General features: G+C 35.4%; 1 protein-coding gene across 2 annotated transcripts in view; it reads left to right on the forward strand.

Annotated features, from left to right (window-relative positions):
• Positions 1-8,383, forward strand: part of KHDRBS2 (KH RNA binding domain containing, signal transduction associated 2) — a 368,147-nt gene extending 359,764 nt beyond the window's left edge. For both annotated transcript variants that reach the window (XM_050894052.1, XM_050894051.1), the window contains one exon: positions 7,949-8,383. In XM_050894052.1, the coding sequence (XP_050750009.1) occupies positions 7,949-8,046 (98 nt within the window). In that variant the 3' untranslated portion in view covers positions 8,047-8,383. The remainder of the gene's footprint in view (positions 1-7,948) is intronic.
• Positions 8,384-17,537: the final 9,154 nt, after the last annotated feature.

The raw sequence follows: 17,537 nt of genomic DNA on the forward strand, positions 1-17,537 counted from the left end.
CAATATTCAGATGTTGAATAAGTTACCAGGAAGAAGAAGTGATCAGGTCTTTATTATTACAGGGAATAAGCAATGAATATAAATGTAAAATTATTAGGAAATAACATATTCATATGCAAATCACATGCTGTTAATATGTATTTTTTAATTTTAAAGCATCTGTTAATATGGTATGCCTTTTAATTACTTGTGTTGTTGCCCTCTTTGCATTTGTGAAAGAGTTTTATTCAATGCTGGAAAATTCCATGACAAGGTTGCAGAATGCTGACTGAAGAGTAGGAAAAAAGTGCTCTGAATATGTGCTTTTCTTGAATCTTGTACTAGAAAACATTTAAGCAAGTGATGATAGCCACTGCTTGGGGTAGAATTTTGGGGTAGATGGACCACTGTGATTTTTTCTGTGCTTTCAATACTACATGGGTAAAATAGTAAGACAGAAACAACTTCATATGTATCTCTCTCTCTTATAAATGATACTATTTAGTGACCCCACATTCAAAGGAATTTCACAGGTTAAAAATACTATGACCTTTTTTTCATTCTGGCTTTCCAGTAAAAAAAAAAATCTAACGTAAATTCTGTATTTAAACAGTAGTTCAGAGCTACTGAGTCTACTAGCAATTGATCAAACAATAATCTTTAAAGATAGTCTCAGCTAATATATCAACAATGTCTGTAACAGATACTGGAAGTATTTATATAACTCAATGAACACAGCAACTAAGAGTCAATCTGAATTGTAAAAAGCAGTGCAAAAATACTAACATATAATTTCAATCAATCATAAACCAAGGGTGCTGATTGCCTGTGATAATAACTATTAATTTATGTATCCTAAAGGTGAGCTTCAAATATTGATTCACAGGAGCATACAGCAAATTGGAAGAAGTATCCAGTATAATTAAAAGGACTGTGCCCATGAATTCACATTTCTTATCAAAGTAGCCACCAAAAAATTTGCTACAACACTTGTTACCACACCCAAAGCAATCCTCATGCCCAAGCACACTCAGATTCCTCAGCTATAAACTCTCGTATGTTTCCATCATGCTGCCATAACTTATACTTTCAGTTTCTGAAAGCGAAGCATACAGTATTTCTTCTTAGCTAAGAATGGCAACATCTGAGAGACGTTGCAAGTTGGCAATAACACCGAATTCCTGGAAAAACTGGACCCTTGGCCGTCAGTTATTAAGCTGCCTGTGTGGATTTCTTTTCAGTCACAGTCTTTGGCACCTGATAGCACTGGGGACAGTCAGAAGTGAAAAGGACAGGGGGTGAGAGGAGCCCGCTAGAGCAGAAGGACTGGATGGCAGGCTGGGCGTCACTGAGGGAGTGGGGAGGTTGGACTCCACAGGGTTTCTTTGCACAGGAGTCAGAAGGAGGAAAAGGAATCAACATTAAAACACGATGACCACCCTGCACATCCCTTCAGCTCTTGGGCACACTGATTCGCAGACTCCCAATTACCTTTCTCTCTCCAAGGCTACAGCTCTTACCTGCTCTTCACCTGAAATCCCTCTCAGTTTCCACTTCATTAACACATCATTTTATTATGATAAAATATGTCCAGGCTCTCTTTCCTTTCCATTTTGGCACTCTCTCAGAGAAAGACCAGACTCCTCTGTTCTCATATGTTCTGAAACACAATGAAACTCAGCCTGGGAATCAAAAAGGCTGAAGGGTCTTTTGACCCTTCTGCTACTCAACGAGCTACCCAAATCTCTGTGTGACTACTGAGGTAGTCTGTATGGCTTCAGTCCTTTAAGACTATTCCTGAAGATAGAGCTTTCCATTCTCAGGAGCCCCCCTGATGCTGAAAGAAAAAAGGTTACCTTGGAGTACTGGAACTGAGATATGAAAGAGCAACTTTGCACATCAAGGAACCTTTGATTACTAGCATTCAGATATATTGTTCTTCATTAAAAATCCCTGTAGGAAAAAACACTAGTAATCTGATTTTTTTGGTGTGGCTGCATCTTGTAATTTATTGGCATCATGATTCAGAGACTCTTTATAGTGTTGCTCCATATCATCTTGCTTTCTCCACAATAAATATATAATCCTTTACTGCTGTGTAAGTGGTAGAGGCCAGTGTTTTCCCAGTTGAAGGCTGTAATCCCAAAACTTAATCTATGTTTTGGCTACGGATTCACCTGTTAATGCAGTAGGGTCTATCATACAATATCAACAAGAGCTGTTAGCTGTCAACCATGCTCTCATATTTTGATGATGGTATTACCAAATAGATATAAATAAGTTGTGACCATCATCCTTCCTTGTTAAAGCTTGGAATCAAGCAAATAGGTCCTCCATGTTACTGAAAAAAGAGCATAAGAGACTTGTATCTTAAATTACGTTTCTGTTCTTGTTCTGTATCAGAAGCTGGTACAGACACAGCAGCAATTTACTTTAAGAACACTGTTAGTCAAGGAAAAACAGCTTCTTCCAATGGGTAATATAAAGTCATTTTTTACTATATGAGTACTGCTAGAAAGAGTGTATGTTTCACCTTTATATGAAGGAGTTTCAGTCCGGAGGTGGGGGGAGGGGACTCAAAGGCAACAAGAAATTGGTTTGTCTTTGTGTTGTACATTTAGTGAGTATTTTTACTACTTTAGTTGTTTTCATTTATATAAATAAAGCTTCTCCTTTTTTATCTAAATCTGACTTCTCCCCAAGGCCTCTCTGCAAATGCAGTGACACTTCAGCAAAGGGTAATTGAAGCTGCAGCACATTTACAGCAAAATGCCATTTTTAAAGGGTGTAATGAAACATACTGCAGAGGCAGGATTTTTAAATTCACTATATGGAAACTGATTCCCTGTAGGAATGAGAGACCTGAGGATTTAAGACTATATCATATTGGCTGCCACTTCTTCAACCCTCTAGCCAATAGCTTTCCACAGTAAACTTTGGTTTTGCGTGACCATAAAACCCCTGATATTCAACAAGAGAACATCTTGAGCAGCTCAAAGAAAAACAAAATAAATGGAATGCACCAAAAAATCACAACAGCAATGTTTCTTGTTCCATAGCAAGATCAGCTGCTACCAAAACTTCTCCAGAGATGTCCACTCCTAATACATGCTAGCCTGAGCCTCACTTCAGCTCTGCAGCTGATATTCCCCCTCCCCAAGTTTTCCCCTCACGCCCCAAGGCAACGAGATAATGAAATGTAGTTGCAGAGAAGACATCTTGCAGAGAAGAAATAGCTTTCAGAATTTTAACAGGCTTTTTATGTTTTATATTTTCATTTTTCTGTTTTCATAGAGCATTATCTTTTTACAAAAGCAATCTTTGATAACTGTTTTAACCATTCAGTATTTTAGTCTAGAGTCAGCTAATTATTTTCTTACTGGCCACAAAAGTCAGCAGTGATTAGCAAAAACAAGATACCAGCAATAAAATCATGCCCATTAAAAAACAACAGGCTCATTAACTAAAATGCTTCAGTTCAGTCAAACTTTTTTTCTGTTACCTTTGCTCACTCCTGGAGTCCTTGGAATATAGGTCATTTTTTGTGGTTGTAGATCTATAGCAACATTAGATACTCCAATTAGTCAGGTAAAAAAATGACAGATATTCTGATTTTCTAAGGGGGCTATTGTGGTTTTTTCCTACTAAATGAAAGTGCATATATGATGAATTTCCTTTATTCAGGGAGAATTTTTAAAGTCTTAAAAGTCTTTAAATGTTATAAAAAAAAATTAAAAATAGTCAGCGGCAACTTTTAAATTTCAAAGGTGAATGGCCGGAAGGAATAATTCTTTCTTAACATCAACAATGTTTTTTATTCCTTTTTAAAATGAAGTTTGGACAATAAGGAGGTCCGTAGATATATAATACTTCATTTACAGCAGAAGACTACCCAGTACATTACTAATGGTTGACTATCTTAAACCAAAACTGGAAAGAAGTCTGCATCACAAAACTTTAAACACTCTTTGACAGCTGTGATGTGATTGGAGAGGCAAATTCACTCCTTGGTTTTGGGAAATATAGTTGATTTCAGTGAACGAGTATCTGAGATGAGGAAGTTAGTGGGCCTGTAACACCTGTACCCAGAGGAGCAGATGAAAGTCATCAGAAGATAAGAGGAAGGAAATAAGCATCCTCTCCAGCCTGCATTTGGGCCCATTCACAATTCAACATGATGCCAACATGTGATAATATTGTGTGTGCCTACACTGCTGGTTGAGCCGTGGGCCTGAATCTGGGCTATGATCTAATGGCCCAACTAACCATTCACACTCAAAGTTCATTTTAATAAATAATCTGACCCCAAGCAATCCCTACATAGTATAAATCATGCTCTGCCCTGTGATAACTTGGGGGGAAAAAACTGATGCTTCATCACTGGCAATATCTCCAGTGTCTCCCTTGGTGACTGCTAGAGTAAAGCATTTGCTGGAGTTTATATTACTCCATATTCTCGGGTTTTGGTTACTGCTTCTCAACTAAAACATGGTGTCTGACCCTGAGCACTGTTTCAAGTCAATGTGGTTTACTTTGCATTAAAAAATAAACTATTTGCACTAATGCAGTCACTGACCATGTCTCAACTGAAAAGGTGTTTTGTGAATCCACCTCTTAACTCTAACCAAAGATGTGAGTGCTCTCTTAGTTTCAATGGAAGGTGAAACATTAATTTGCCTTCAGTGTTGATTTGAACTAACCCATTTTGCTTTGCCCTGAAAAGGAGGGCACACAAAATTTTACCACCTTTCCGTTCATGGTATAACTTCTTCAACTATGAAGCTCCCCAACTATTCTGCAAGAGCTTCTTTATACTAAATATCAGTATCTTTGTACTTTTCCATCCATACAACATTTAAAGAGAGTTCAGTTTCCCTCCTGTGGCCAGGAGACCTCATTCTCCTTTACCCAGGAGGACTTCCTGACCTGCCAGAGAAAGAAATTGTGACTTCAATTTCCCATGTGGGTGGACAGTATGTGGTCCTATCCATCTTCGGTAAGATTTCAATTTCGCAAAGTTTCTGCTAATAGGATGGGTTTTTAAACTTATTTACTCACATACTTCCTGTGTTAGGGCTAAAAATGTGGTATGACTGACAGCAAAATATATTGTATTATAAAAGTTTTGGAAATAGTAAACCAAAAATGTAACATCAGCACACCATTCCATACTAATCCCAGCTAATATGTCACCGTATTGCTCAAAAATTCATTTGGAACTTGGACTTTAACACATGCATATAAAAAGAAAAATCCAAACAATTTTTTTTGTGCTTGTAATACTCAACAATATCACTATCATGTATTTGGAATTCTATATTATTATCAATAGACACATTAGTCAAGATGCAGAAGAGAAACAAAGGCCTCTGTATGTATTAGTTTCATTGGGGAGTCTTGTCATTTTAAGCTCATCATAACCAAATGATATGAATAAACTATTTAAGGAGAAACTAGCGAAGATTGAGCTTTAGTAAGTTATCTATACCAACTAAGCCCAAAGCAATCAAAATATGGACCTTTTGCTGAACTCTTGTTCTGCTCTAGAAGGTATATTTATAAAGTCTTTGCTTGAGAGGAAAATGTTGCTATCACTCTAAAAACTTGCTTTAATAAAAGAAAATCTTTTACATGCCTTAATGGAGATGAAGATTTTTTCCATTCCTTTTTATATTTAAGGCCATCATTCTGTTAATCAAGTAGCTGACTAAATTTAAGGCAAGGTAGTTAGCCTTCATTGAAATGTATGAATAATACAATTTTGATTTTTAATATTCTCATGTACTAGCCTATGTATTTTATTTTGCGTAGAAAGCTCTGTTCTTTTGTTTAGGTCATTCTGTTAAAAAATTGAACAAAATTCTTCAGTGCTTTGAGTGAATTGTGACAGACACACTACTTTCAAAGAGTTAGGAATCCGTCACTGCTTTCTGGCAGTGACCTGACACTTGAAAGCCCAGTCTCTCCTTCTAGTAGTGGGAATAGAATACAAGAGAAAAAGAAAAATTAGCTGAGGTTGGATTCACTCTACAGCTGCGTCAGGAATCAGATTGAACTCAAGAACATCTTTGCTTGGCTTATTAGAAAATAAATGAGAAAGTTGCATGTAACATGAAAAATGTAGTAAAGATATGTTCTTCTTGGCTAAGAGCAACAAATATTTTTGCCGCTGCTCACCATAGCTAATATGTCCCACATTGGCTCACAGCTTATCCCCTTATGCCTTGGAGTTCAGCAAGTTTCACATTTATATTCCATATAGATGAATTTTATTGACCATGCTGAGTCAGGAGTACTCATTTCAGTACTTGGTGGCTGAGTTGGGTAGCAGAAGTCTAAAACAAGACCTGAGCAAGGAAAATACGTTCTGAAATGTTAATTTCTTCAACAGGCACTTAAAAAAATTTGTATGGATCAAGGCATAAAAATTATGTACCTCTTAAAAAATAGATACAACTGGATTTTTAAATTTATGGGGCAAGGACCTCAAATGTTTCAAGTCTTCAGCAGTAGTTCAAGACTGGATACTTCAGCTCATTACTGTGTTACCTATTTATAAATGAAATAAAATAGCCCCACTTTAGACTTAGGAAAAAGGATCTATTTTAATATGCCAATCAATTAGTTTTGTTTTGATAGCAACAGCAAGTATACTCTTTCATCATCAGTTTGAATCTTCCTTTCCCTTTTGCACTAGCTTCAAGACACTTTCCAACCTTTTAAACTCCTCTCTTTTCAATCTCTGTTTTTTATGCACCTTAAAAAGTGTTCTTTTTTCCCTAGCATCAGAAGGCTTGACCCTTACTTTTATATTTTACAAACATTAATATTCTATGCATACCTGTAATACAAACATGCTGATCACCAATAAAATAAAATAAAACAATATGGAGAATAACTAACATTTGCCACACTGATTTCTATATAGCTTCTATATTTCATTACAAAGACATAGAATGTTATATAACTTTGAGGGGGTATGTAGAGATTTTGAAACTTCCTCATGAACATGTGTATGTCAGATGTATTCTATGACTATTGTAACAGGGGTAATGTTGCACTATGATGTGATATAAGATAGGTAACATACTATGATTTCTGCATTTCCATTTTAATCACTGTGTGTATGATCAGTTGAAGTCAGTGGAAGACAAAACCAGAAATCATTTGATGATCCACTAGCTGATTTAGGAGAGAGTTCAAGTTTGGGGTTCAACTGCTGGACCACAACTGTAGGTAGCTTCCTGTTTGCTCCTTTCGAAGGCTTAACTTCCAGAAATACCTTGTTGGGGGGGGGGAAAGATTTGTAGAAGCTTTGTAAAAACTGAACTAGCCTTACAGTTTTTAACTTATTCTTCCCAAGCATATTTCATTCACACAAATTTGAAAAAGTATTCTAAAGATAATGCAAAGTAAAAACTATTTGGCAAAACTCTTTTGCGTAATGTAGTAGCTTCATTTCTACACATTATTTTTCTTCCATTATTTTCTTTCTTCTGATATCAAATGGAAGTAAAAAATCAAATTTATTTCTATTATCTTTTCATGATTCAACTCCTCATCTTATTAACATACCAACTGCATTAAACGTTATTCACGTTGGTGCTTTAACTTAAATGCTAGAAGCTCAAAACATCAAATAAATTCTGAGCTGGCAGACTAGCGCAGTGATTTTTCCAGAGCTGACTGTACTGCCACCACAGTAGGTATTCATTCTCTGCTGAAAGTGAAGGAGTAAGGTTTTTTTGATCCTGAGATAGACAGGTTGCCTGTGTAGAGAAGTAGAAGGTTAGTTTTCCATAAGTTTTTGTGGAAGGATAAAGAAATGGATCATAACACCATCCTCATTTTATTTTTCTAAAGCTTTCAGCCAAAACCCTCGAGAACTTTGACAGCCACTAGCCGTGGCATCACTTTGTTCTTTCGAGTTTAGATATTTACAAAACATGTTTTTCTCTTCTGTTTTTAGCACAAGAAGAATGGGCCACAACCCGTTCCAGCCTAAAGGCACCACCTCCAAGGTCAGCCAGAGGGGGTTACAGGGAACACCCCTATGGTAGATATTGAAGGTCCTCCTCATCTGTGACCTCATCTCAAAGACAATTAATAGCCTGTGGTCTCCACATAAACAGCAACAAGACAAGTAATAGTCCATTTCTTTTCTATCCTAGGGATTACTGCTCATTATTATCCTATGTACTACTTGTATTTCCTATAACATTGGAGTGACATTGGCATTAGTATTATTTTATAACACGGACTTAAAAAAACAGAGACAAAAAACCTTTGGCAAGCATTGTCTATAAACCATTCAAAGATGATGTTCTGTTGGTTGTATTCATTGCTGTGTGTAACTTAAAAAGCATGACACTGTTACAGATCTTGAGTCTCTCTACATACTAGCTAAGGCTGAGTTTTTGTTTAGGGTTGCTGAAAGGCTGTAATATGATTTTTTTTTTCCTTTTTTTTTTTTTTGAACCAGACATTAATCAAGCTGTAGATAAGATGTTTTAACCTGTCTTTTTTAATATATGTTAGTTTAGATTAAGATGTTCGATATTAAGTTTGTAAATTTAATTTTAAATGCTGTTTTAATGGGGTTGAAAACAAGCAGCTACTGTATGTATGTAGCTAACTGAATTTGTTCAGTGTTTTAACCTGTATTTGTTAAAAAAAATCACATAAAGTTCCATGTGTAAGCTTCTCTAAATAGGAAACCATAATTTTGTCAAATATGTTTGCCATAATTTGTCAATAAAGCTGAAACCTTTTGTAACAAACTAAATTTGGAATTACTTGTTTTCTAGCTTTAAATGCCTGCTTTATTTCTTTTTCAAGAGATGCCTAAAATGTTTTTTATATAAAAATTACAAAAATGAACCCAAGCCTGTTTTAAGATTTTTTGTGTAAGACTTTAAAAGTTGTATTAATAACTTCTGGTTGTTAAATAATTTAAAAGTTAACAAACTAAACTGTTACATGAATCATGGTTAGTATCCACTAATGTATAACATGTTAATGGAAAAAAATGCTTTAGAACAATAAATGGATTTTAAACTATCCTCTAAGCTTGATCTTGCTAAACACAAACTCTGATTGACTTGTTTGTATTAGCATGTCTCTCGTGAGAATGTAATGGAGTTTAAAGAGGTAAGATTACCACTTACCACTGTTAGACTGTCTAAATGCTAGTTCTTCAACCTTTGAGTTTCCCCGCACATTAAATATCCCATTCAACATGTAAGCATTGCATAGATTCACCTATTTGTTTTCACTCAGAAGAGTGCGTTGACTGCATTTTTCGTAGTATATAACAATTTGTCTTGATAAACAAATCATCAGTGTCACTGCCCAGTTGTTGGTACTCAACTTCAAAAACTTTATTTGTAATTTTCAGTGCTAAATATCACCGCCCTTGAAGGCAGTTTAGAGGGCTGATATTTCTTTTGAGACTATCAGACTTGATGGCTGATGATTATTAAGGAAATATGTCGCAGGACTCAAAGGATGACTAAACGTTAAACAGGTAACACTAATAGTAACTCTGTAATTTTGAGTATGCAACAGTAATGTTAAATATTCTCAGTTATTAAGTTACTGATAGTTAAAAAAGTAAACCTACCAAAAGATAGCAAATAGGTATATAGGCTATTAAAACAACTAATTAACATTAACTAGTGACAACAAAATTATTCTACAATATATAACCCTCAAGGTAATAAACAGAACTAAAATTAACAATAATAGTAATGCAACTCTTGCTAACAACAAATATATAACCTAAATTTTGATGAAAAAAAAAAAAAGAACAGAAGACTTGATGATAGGGATGCCAAAACTGTTAATCCTTTAAATACAGTCTTTTTGTTTACAGTGGCTTTTTGTCAATGTGATTGGTTTACTTTTTTGATGAGAATAAAGTACAGGCCTATTGCTGTTCAGTTTGTGAACAGAATCTCTTGCAGCTGGAGTTGCATGCTAACTCTTTTTGAATAATTTATGAAGCGTATGTTTTGTCGTTTGAAGTGTTAAAGTGAATTTAGTAGGCTACATGATGGTTACATTGAGTTTATTCTGTCTCACTATTTCAGGGACTCACAAGCACTGGACAGCTAAGCAGCAGATCTGCTGAGAAGTGGTCAGGTAAGCTCTGCTGCATCTCAGGGGGTTGTCCTATTTCCTATTTTATCTGTGCATTTGTTTTTACTAACAAACAGAAACGTATTCAGCTAGTTTTAAAATAAATAATGCTTTCCAGCAATGTTTCTCTGCGTAGCAGCATAGTGATTATGGTATAATGGCAATCAAAACATTTGCTTTTATATATGATACCCTTCGTTTAAATAAAAGAAGTCTTGTCGTCTAGCCTTTTACTGATAAATATTATGATGATATACTTTAGAACTGCTCCAGCTAAAAACAAGAGCTGGTGTTTATTAAAAGCATGCCTACATTTTGGAAACAAACTAGTCACATGACAGACAAATACAATACTGGCTTTCCTTTGCTTCTCAACATATTTATCATTTCTTCCTATGACAAAAGCATCTATAAAGAGACAGGAAGTTTGTTATTTATTCTTTTGCTTGGTAGGTTTTTCTTTTTCATGCTTTAGAATGATGAAGACATTAATGGTATTACCATGCAATGGCATGGATCAAGGCTTAACTTTCTATATTTCTCTGTTAAACACATTTAAACATAAAGATGCATCTTGGATAACCTTCTTATATAGACTTCAGATTATGTATGAGATTTTTGATTGAAGACAAATATCATTGCTTTTGGAAGCAAAAAAAAATTCAGCTCAGATACGAGTTCGTCCACTCAGAACTGTCAACCTAATCACAATACAAAAAGTACAAATTCTCTTCCTCTCTCATGATTGTTAAACTAGATAAGACTTAATAAACAAAACTGATGATGTTGCGCACCAAATACACAATCCTAGACACATTTATTACTCTGGCATCTGGCATTTCCCATGATTGTGGTCTGGCTGATTTAACGTTTTCCAGCTATCAGTGTATGCAACGGTTACTTACAAACCACAAGTTGCGTTATATAACAGATATAAAGGGCTTAATTTTCCTCTCCAAAGGGTTGCCTGAAGACCTTTATAAATTGGTTTGATTTATGTGCTACAACCACTCTACAGGCCAAAGTGATATAACACGGCATTAAGATTTGTCTGCATATTACAGTAACATCAGTGTGAGTGTACCACTATAGTAAAAAGCTTCCATCTACCCACCTTCCATATAGTTATACAAATGTGCTTCAGTCAGTATATGTTACATCTATACAGACAAGAAAAACACACTCTACTGCTATAAATACAGTTTTGTGCTGGTATAGCTGTGATTACAGATTATTATACATTATAGATTTTACTATATAAGTATTTCAGGAAATGCTCATATGCCTTACTGAAGTGATTAATTACACAAAACTGTGAGCAGGTCATACCTGATGTAAGTGAGATCCAGGGCAAAGTACATAAAATTAATTTCTCACTTGTGCATCAGATTTTTATGTGAGCGTAACTACTGTGAACTCCTTGAGGATGGACTCCAGTAAATACAGCTTTATAGCAGAGCAGTGTCCTTTAACATTATTGTCTCAAAGTCCACTTTACAGGAATTATTTGTGTAGATTAAAAAAAATGCGGAATATGTCAGTAAAGTGATGCATTGTGAAATATACAAGAATTATTTAGAAAAAGTAGGTTAATAAGTCAGTGCAAGCACCTGTTTATGCAAACATTTGTTCTACTGATTTTCAGGAAATTAGTATGAAAAATTACCCATGACTGCATGTGCTGTTCTGTGCTAACTACAAAGTATATTTCACATCAGTTTCTGAAGAAGTCTTAGAGTTAATCAGCTATGACTTAATAAAAAAATCCACCTTCTTAATCTGTGAAAGAGGAACAAGAGAATCTGGTTATTCTAATTAACAAGCATCTTTAGGTCTTCCATGAAAAGCTATGATGTATTCCACACATCCACCAGTGAGGTCAGCCATAATTCTGAGGTCCTGAAAACTTACATGCATCATCATAAAACACAGAACTTCACTTGTGCTACAGATAATTCCAAGACACAAGTCACCAACCAAACATTTTCTTTGGATGAATTCACATACCAAGTAGTTTTGTTTGTAATAGGAAGAAAAACTAGGATAAAATATCAAAACAATGAGTAAAAAACACTGGAAAAGAGAACCAGAGTTGGAAAAGCAAAATTTCGGTTAAAAGATTTCTAAGATTTTTTTTTTTGTCCAGGTTGACCTCATCTATAGAACAGTTTGATCTTTAAAAGAAAGTACTGCATTATGATTTTCAGTACTTAAAACAGCAAAATATATTATTTTACAGAATTGCACTGAAATATTCTTAATTGTACCTCTGCAGCATCAAGCTAAATATTCTTTTCATTGTTTTCTTTTTAAAATGGAGCTGTCTACTTTTGAAAATTCTTTGCTTTCATGAGAGAGTAGATAATGTATGCACTCCTGGGTGAAAACCCTTATTACCCTAAATAGGTAGGCTATTGCATTATAAATGCAAACAATGCACATTCCAAAAAGTATTTGTTATGAATAGAATCAATGAGCCAGTTTCAAAACTGATGATTTCTGGAGGTGGGTTATGCAACATTTGACAGTCCACATTGTTGAAATGGTGATCGGATAGTGAAGTGGATGGCACAGTGATAGAATCTGTAGCTTCATACGTCATACTGACACAGCTTCACTTGCTGGAAATTTAGTCTGAGAGGAGGGAGCAATTGTCAAGTCCAGCTAGAAAGAGAGTAGGAAGAAAGCGCCAAGGGGAGGAGAGCATTGTCACCTGTTGGAGCAGAACCCACAGAGCTGCACCACCAAGGACAAGCTCCTGGAAAAGTAGCAGATGAGGAAAAATTGCACTACTGGACTGTTTTGTCTAGCAGACTTGTTGCATGTATTCAAGAGGCATTCTAGCTGAAGAAATTAGATATCCTTAGAGTAGCAACCTGTATCAGAAAATGAAGTAACACCATTGTCCTGGTTTCAGCTGGGATAGAGTTAATTTTCTTCCTAGTAGCTGATACAGTGCTGTGTTTTGGATTTAGGATGACAATAATGTTGATAACACACTGATGTTTTAGTTGTTGCTAAGCAGTGTTTACACTAAGTCAAGGACTTTTCAGCTTCTCGTGCTGCCCTGCCAGCAAGGAGGCTGGAGGGGTGTGCCACAAGAAGCTGGGATGAGACACAGCCAGGACAGCTGACCCAAACTGGCCAAAGGGATATTCCATACCATATGATGTCATGCTCAGTATATAAACTAGGGGGAAAGCTGGGCAGGGGCCACTGCTCAGGAACTGGCTGGGCCTCGGTCAGCAGATGGTGAGCAATTGCATTGTGTATCACTTGTTTTGTATATTCTAATGCTTTTATCATTATTATTATTATTATTATTATCCCTTCCTTTTCTGTCCTATTAAACTGTCTTTACCTTAGCCCACAAATTTTACTTTTTTTTTTTTCCTGATTCTCTCCCCCATCCCACTGTTGGGGGGGGAGTGAGCAAACAGCTGTGTGGTGTTTAACTGCCTGCTGGGTTAAACCACGACAACCATGTAACTATTTCTTTCCTATACAGCTTATCTTACACTGTTTAAACAAGATCTTAAGTCTTCATATGAATAAATGAAGAACCTTAGGAAGTACAGTATACCTGACCTCACCTCAAAGGACACTGACAACGTTTTTCTAGCTCAATGAGGTCCTCAACCTCCATTCAGAATAACGGAGCTATAGGCATAAAGCTAGGAGATATTCCTTACTGCACATGCCCCATTCAGTCTATAACCCAGCAATAATTACTCCATTATACTTGAACATGTGCTGACTTCTAAACCGAGTAACACCGATGTTAGTGAAAGTGAGTGAGTGCATGTAAAACAGATCCCTGTGTCTAGGGTAGCTCTGAAGGAACGGTTGTGAAGACCTGGTCACTAAGCACGGCAGGCTGGAAGAGTCTGTGTCTCCCTGTTGCTGGGGAGCTGCCAGACCACAGCCAGGACTGGGGTACTGAGCTGAGTATCTGGAATTTAGTAAAGCAACCAAGTTACCCTTAGAATCAGGATAATGAACGTATGTGAGTACATAAATTAAAAGGCTTAATATTTTATCATGATAATATGGATTTATGGTAGTCCTCATGAAATATCATCCAGGATTATTATCTGAAGGTTAAAATCAAGAACAAGTAAACGATGTATTGTGTTCAAATAAAAACCAATTTGGTCTACATTAGTGATGTATTTCCTTCATGTTTAACAGTAGGAGTGTTGTTTTGTGTACTGTCTTTCTAAGAAGGCCGAAGTTTTGCGAGAGTCAAATAGTGCAGTTACAAAATTATAAATGGTGGCAAAGGAGAGTCTCAGAATAAGCTAAACATCAGAGAGAAAACATCTTTGTTAACATCTGAAAGAAGAATATGATCCATTAAGGAAGGGAAGTCCTAGGAAGTTTTCCATATTGTATTGTATTAACTTACAGAAGCAAGTTAAGTCAAGATTGTATAAAGATTAGGTAGGGACATCACTGGATATCAGTGTTCTCCATACAACCTACTTAGAGATACCTCATACTCTGTAAAGTTTACGGGTACATTTCTTTCTTTTATGGAAAAATACTATCTACAATGAAAAGATAACTGAGAAACTCTGCCTGAATTTCCTAAGCAGCTACATATTTTAACAGAAAAATTGTTTTCCTGTAATATTGTGAAACAAATACCAAATCTAAACAAAATTATCTCGCTACAGAATCTATTTACTAACAACTTTCTAGCAAAGATATTAAAGAAAATAGTATTTTTTTTCCATATTGCCTGAATTCTTTTATAATGCTATAGACCTTCAGTGAATGGCTCAAGATTGCAAGAAGATGAAATAGTTTGGGAAAATTGTTCATACAGTCAGAATCATAGAATAGGTTATAAATTCATCCTATGTGACAAAGAACCCACTTATCCCTATATCAGAATGTATGTATTTTTAGGGTTCAGGAGAGCAGAGTTCATTTGTAGATGCATTTTATCAAGTCAGGAATCAAAAAAATTTAATTTTACTAACAGATTACAAAGTTTTTACAAAAAAGCAATAATTTTAATTTACAAAAATTGAAAAGGCTGGCTGTAATTAAAGATATGTTGAAAGAATGAAGATCATATTTGTTACTATTTCAAGTCATCCTCTGTTGTCAACAGATTAACCAAAGTACCAAAAGAACCCTAATTAATAAGTAAAATCAGAGGAAAAACTGAAAATTATTTGAATGCTAAACAGAAAAACAAGTCTAATGTCTTCTGAATGTTTTTGTCCTCCATTAAAAACTTACATGCACTCTGTGACCTCCATCAGTTATTAGAACCCAGGAGTTATCAAAAAAATTATCACGTTATCCATTTTACTGTATTGGTCTATGGAGACAGAAAAGGCACACAGGTAACTTTCTCAGACCAATTACAGCTTCAGAGATGATCACTGCCTTCCACTCTGTTGTTAGCTAATTACATTTTTCCAGTCATCATTATTGCTCATTGGGACCTGACTGAAACCTTTGAAATCATTAAGCCTTTCCTTTTTCTTCAATTGGTTTTGTTGCTGGTCCTCTAGGTTAGATGCTAACATTCATTTGGAGACATTAAGGAAAATTATTCCCACTGAAAGATTTGATGATCTACGTAGTTATTAGACAAATTATGAGCTTTGCTCATGAATATGCTGATATCTTTTACTGAAGACATGCTGTATACAGTATTTATTTTCTGAAACGGTGGAATCTAAAGATGAGCTGTGGCTCCGAGTATGAGTACAGGAAAGATTTTCTGTCCTTTCATGATCTCTGGTTGAATAAGTAATTTATATTATAACTCAGCAGAACATTTTAAAATTGTTGAAATACATCTCTAAATCATGCATATCTGGAACAAAGTTTTCATACTCAAACAGAAGCAATGTCTGTCAACTTAAGCATAAGAAATGCAGCTTTCTAAACTTCTACTAAAACATGTCACTGTTTTAAAGCTTTGTTTTCCTTATATAAATCCTAATAAAGGGCTGTGTTTAGTACTTACTGAAAGACATAAATGCCTCCTTTCCTAAAATAATTGAATTAACTTTGAAATCTAGGATGCTTTACCAGAGAACAGCAAGATTTATTGAGAAAGCAATTTCAGGCTGTCATATTTCAAATCTGTAAATCAGAAGGAAGGTTTAGTGGAGGAAGATCACATCCATGCTGTAATGGTATAGGTCATCATTCACATATTAAACAGAAAAAAATGAAAGAAAAGGCTGCGTTGTTGATTTTGTAAATCCTGTGTATGCCCAAAGAATTTTTCAAGATGCTGTATAGGAACGATCAGAACTTTCTGATATGTTTTAGCAATATTTGGGTGTACAAGTAGAATAGTGGAAATGCTTGAGTGCCCTAATAAGAGTAGAATTAATTCTGAAAGCTATGTTTCTTGTTTCTTCATGTTGCTGCTGTACCCTATTGATTTAATTGAGGTACAGTTTCTTATTATACAGTGTTATTATAAAGTGTGAGAGAACCTGCTTATATCATGTCTGGCACTGTTCTTGCCATGCTGGATGCATTAGCTGATGATGGATGGCTTACTCACAGGAAAACAGTGAACACCTTCGTTATATGCCCTTGCATTACAGGACCTTCACACTGTGTTACCACTAACAAGTCAGAGGTGCAAACTGCTGAGCTGCTCATTTGTGACTTCTTAGCATTCTGGGTGGGTTTTTTTTCCTTTACTTCTGCACAGTAAACAGAACAAAATGTGTGGATATTTTGTATCATGATTTACTATATTCACTTATGACTCCATATTCATTGCTCAGCTAATAACTCATTAAATTTCTTCTTGAACTTTGTAACAATCCTGTACAACCACTGGCAAAATTCAGTGGAAAGGTCTTGCCCATGCAGCTTCTTTCTTTTCCTTTTTTTTTTTTCCTTTTTTTCCCTCTTCCCAGAAGAACATAATTGTTCATATAGCTACTTTAGCTGAAAAGATAATCAAGGACACTCTCATTCAAATGAAATGCTGCTATTCTCTGATAATATAGGACTTCAACTTAGTATTCTCAGAGTATTTAAAATTGATAGGGTTCTTTTTCTTATTCTGTATGGTATTTTGAGCATTATATACCTTTTTAATATCTGTATTAGAATCCATGATGTAAAGATACAAACAACTGACAGGAATGCTCTATTATGTTGGATTCCAGTTAAGCAAAGTAGCTTTTTGATGGAGAATTCAATCCTGCAGATCTTACTCAGGTTTCATTCACTAAAAATCCATGCTGACATCAAGGAATGAAAAGGGAATATGGAATTCAGAATTTGATCTGCAGTCATTTTTATAATTTAATTAAATTCAAACAGAACACATATCTGTTAAGGACTGGATTGTGTCATTCCAGCCAATGTCCTGCTTAGTGGGCAGTGTGAAATAACCTTGACCCAGGAAGAGTGCTTCAGTT

This window comes from Gymnogyps californianus, chromosome 3 (assembly GCF_018139145.2).
Source record: "Gymnogyps californianus isolate 813 chromosome 3, ASM1813914v2, whole genome shotgun sequence".
Classification (NCBI taxonomy): domain Eukaryota; kingdom Metazoa; phylum Chordata; class Aves; order Accipitriformes; family Cathartidae; genus Gymnogyps; species Gymnogyps californianus.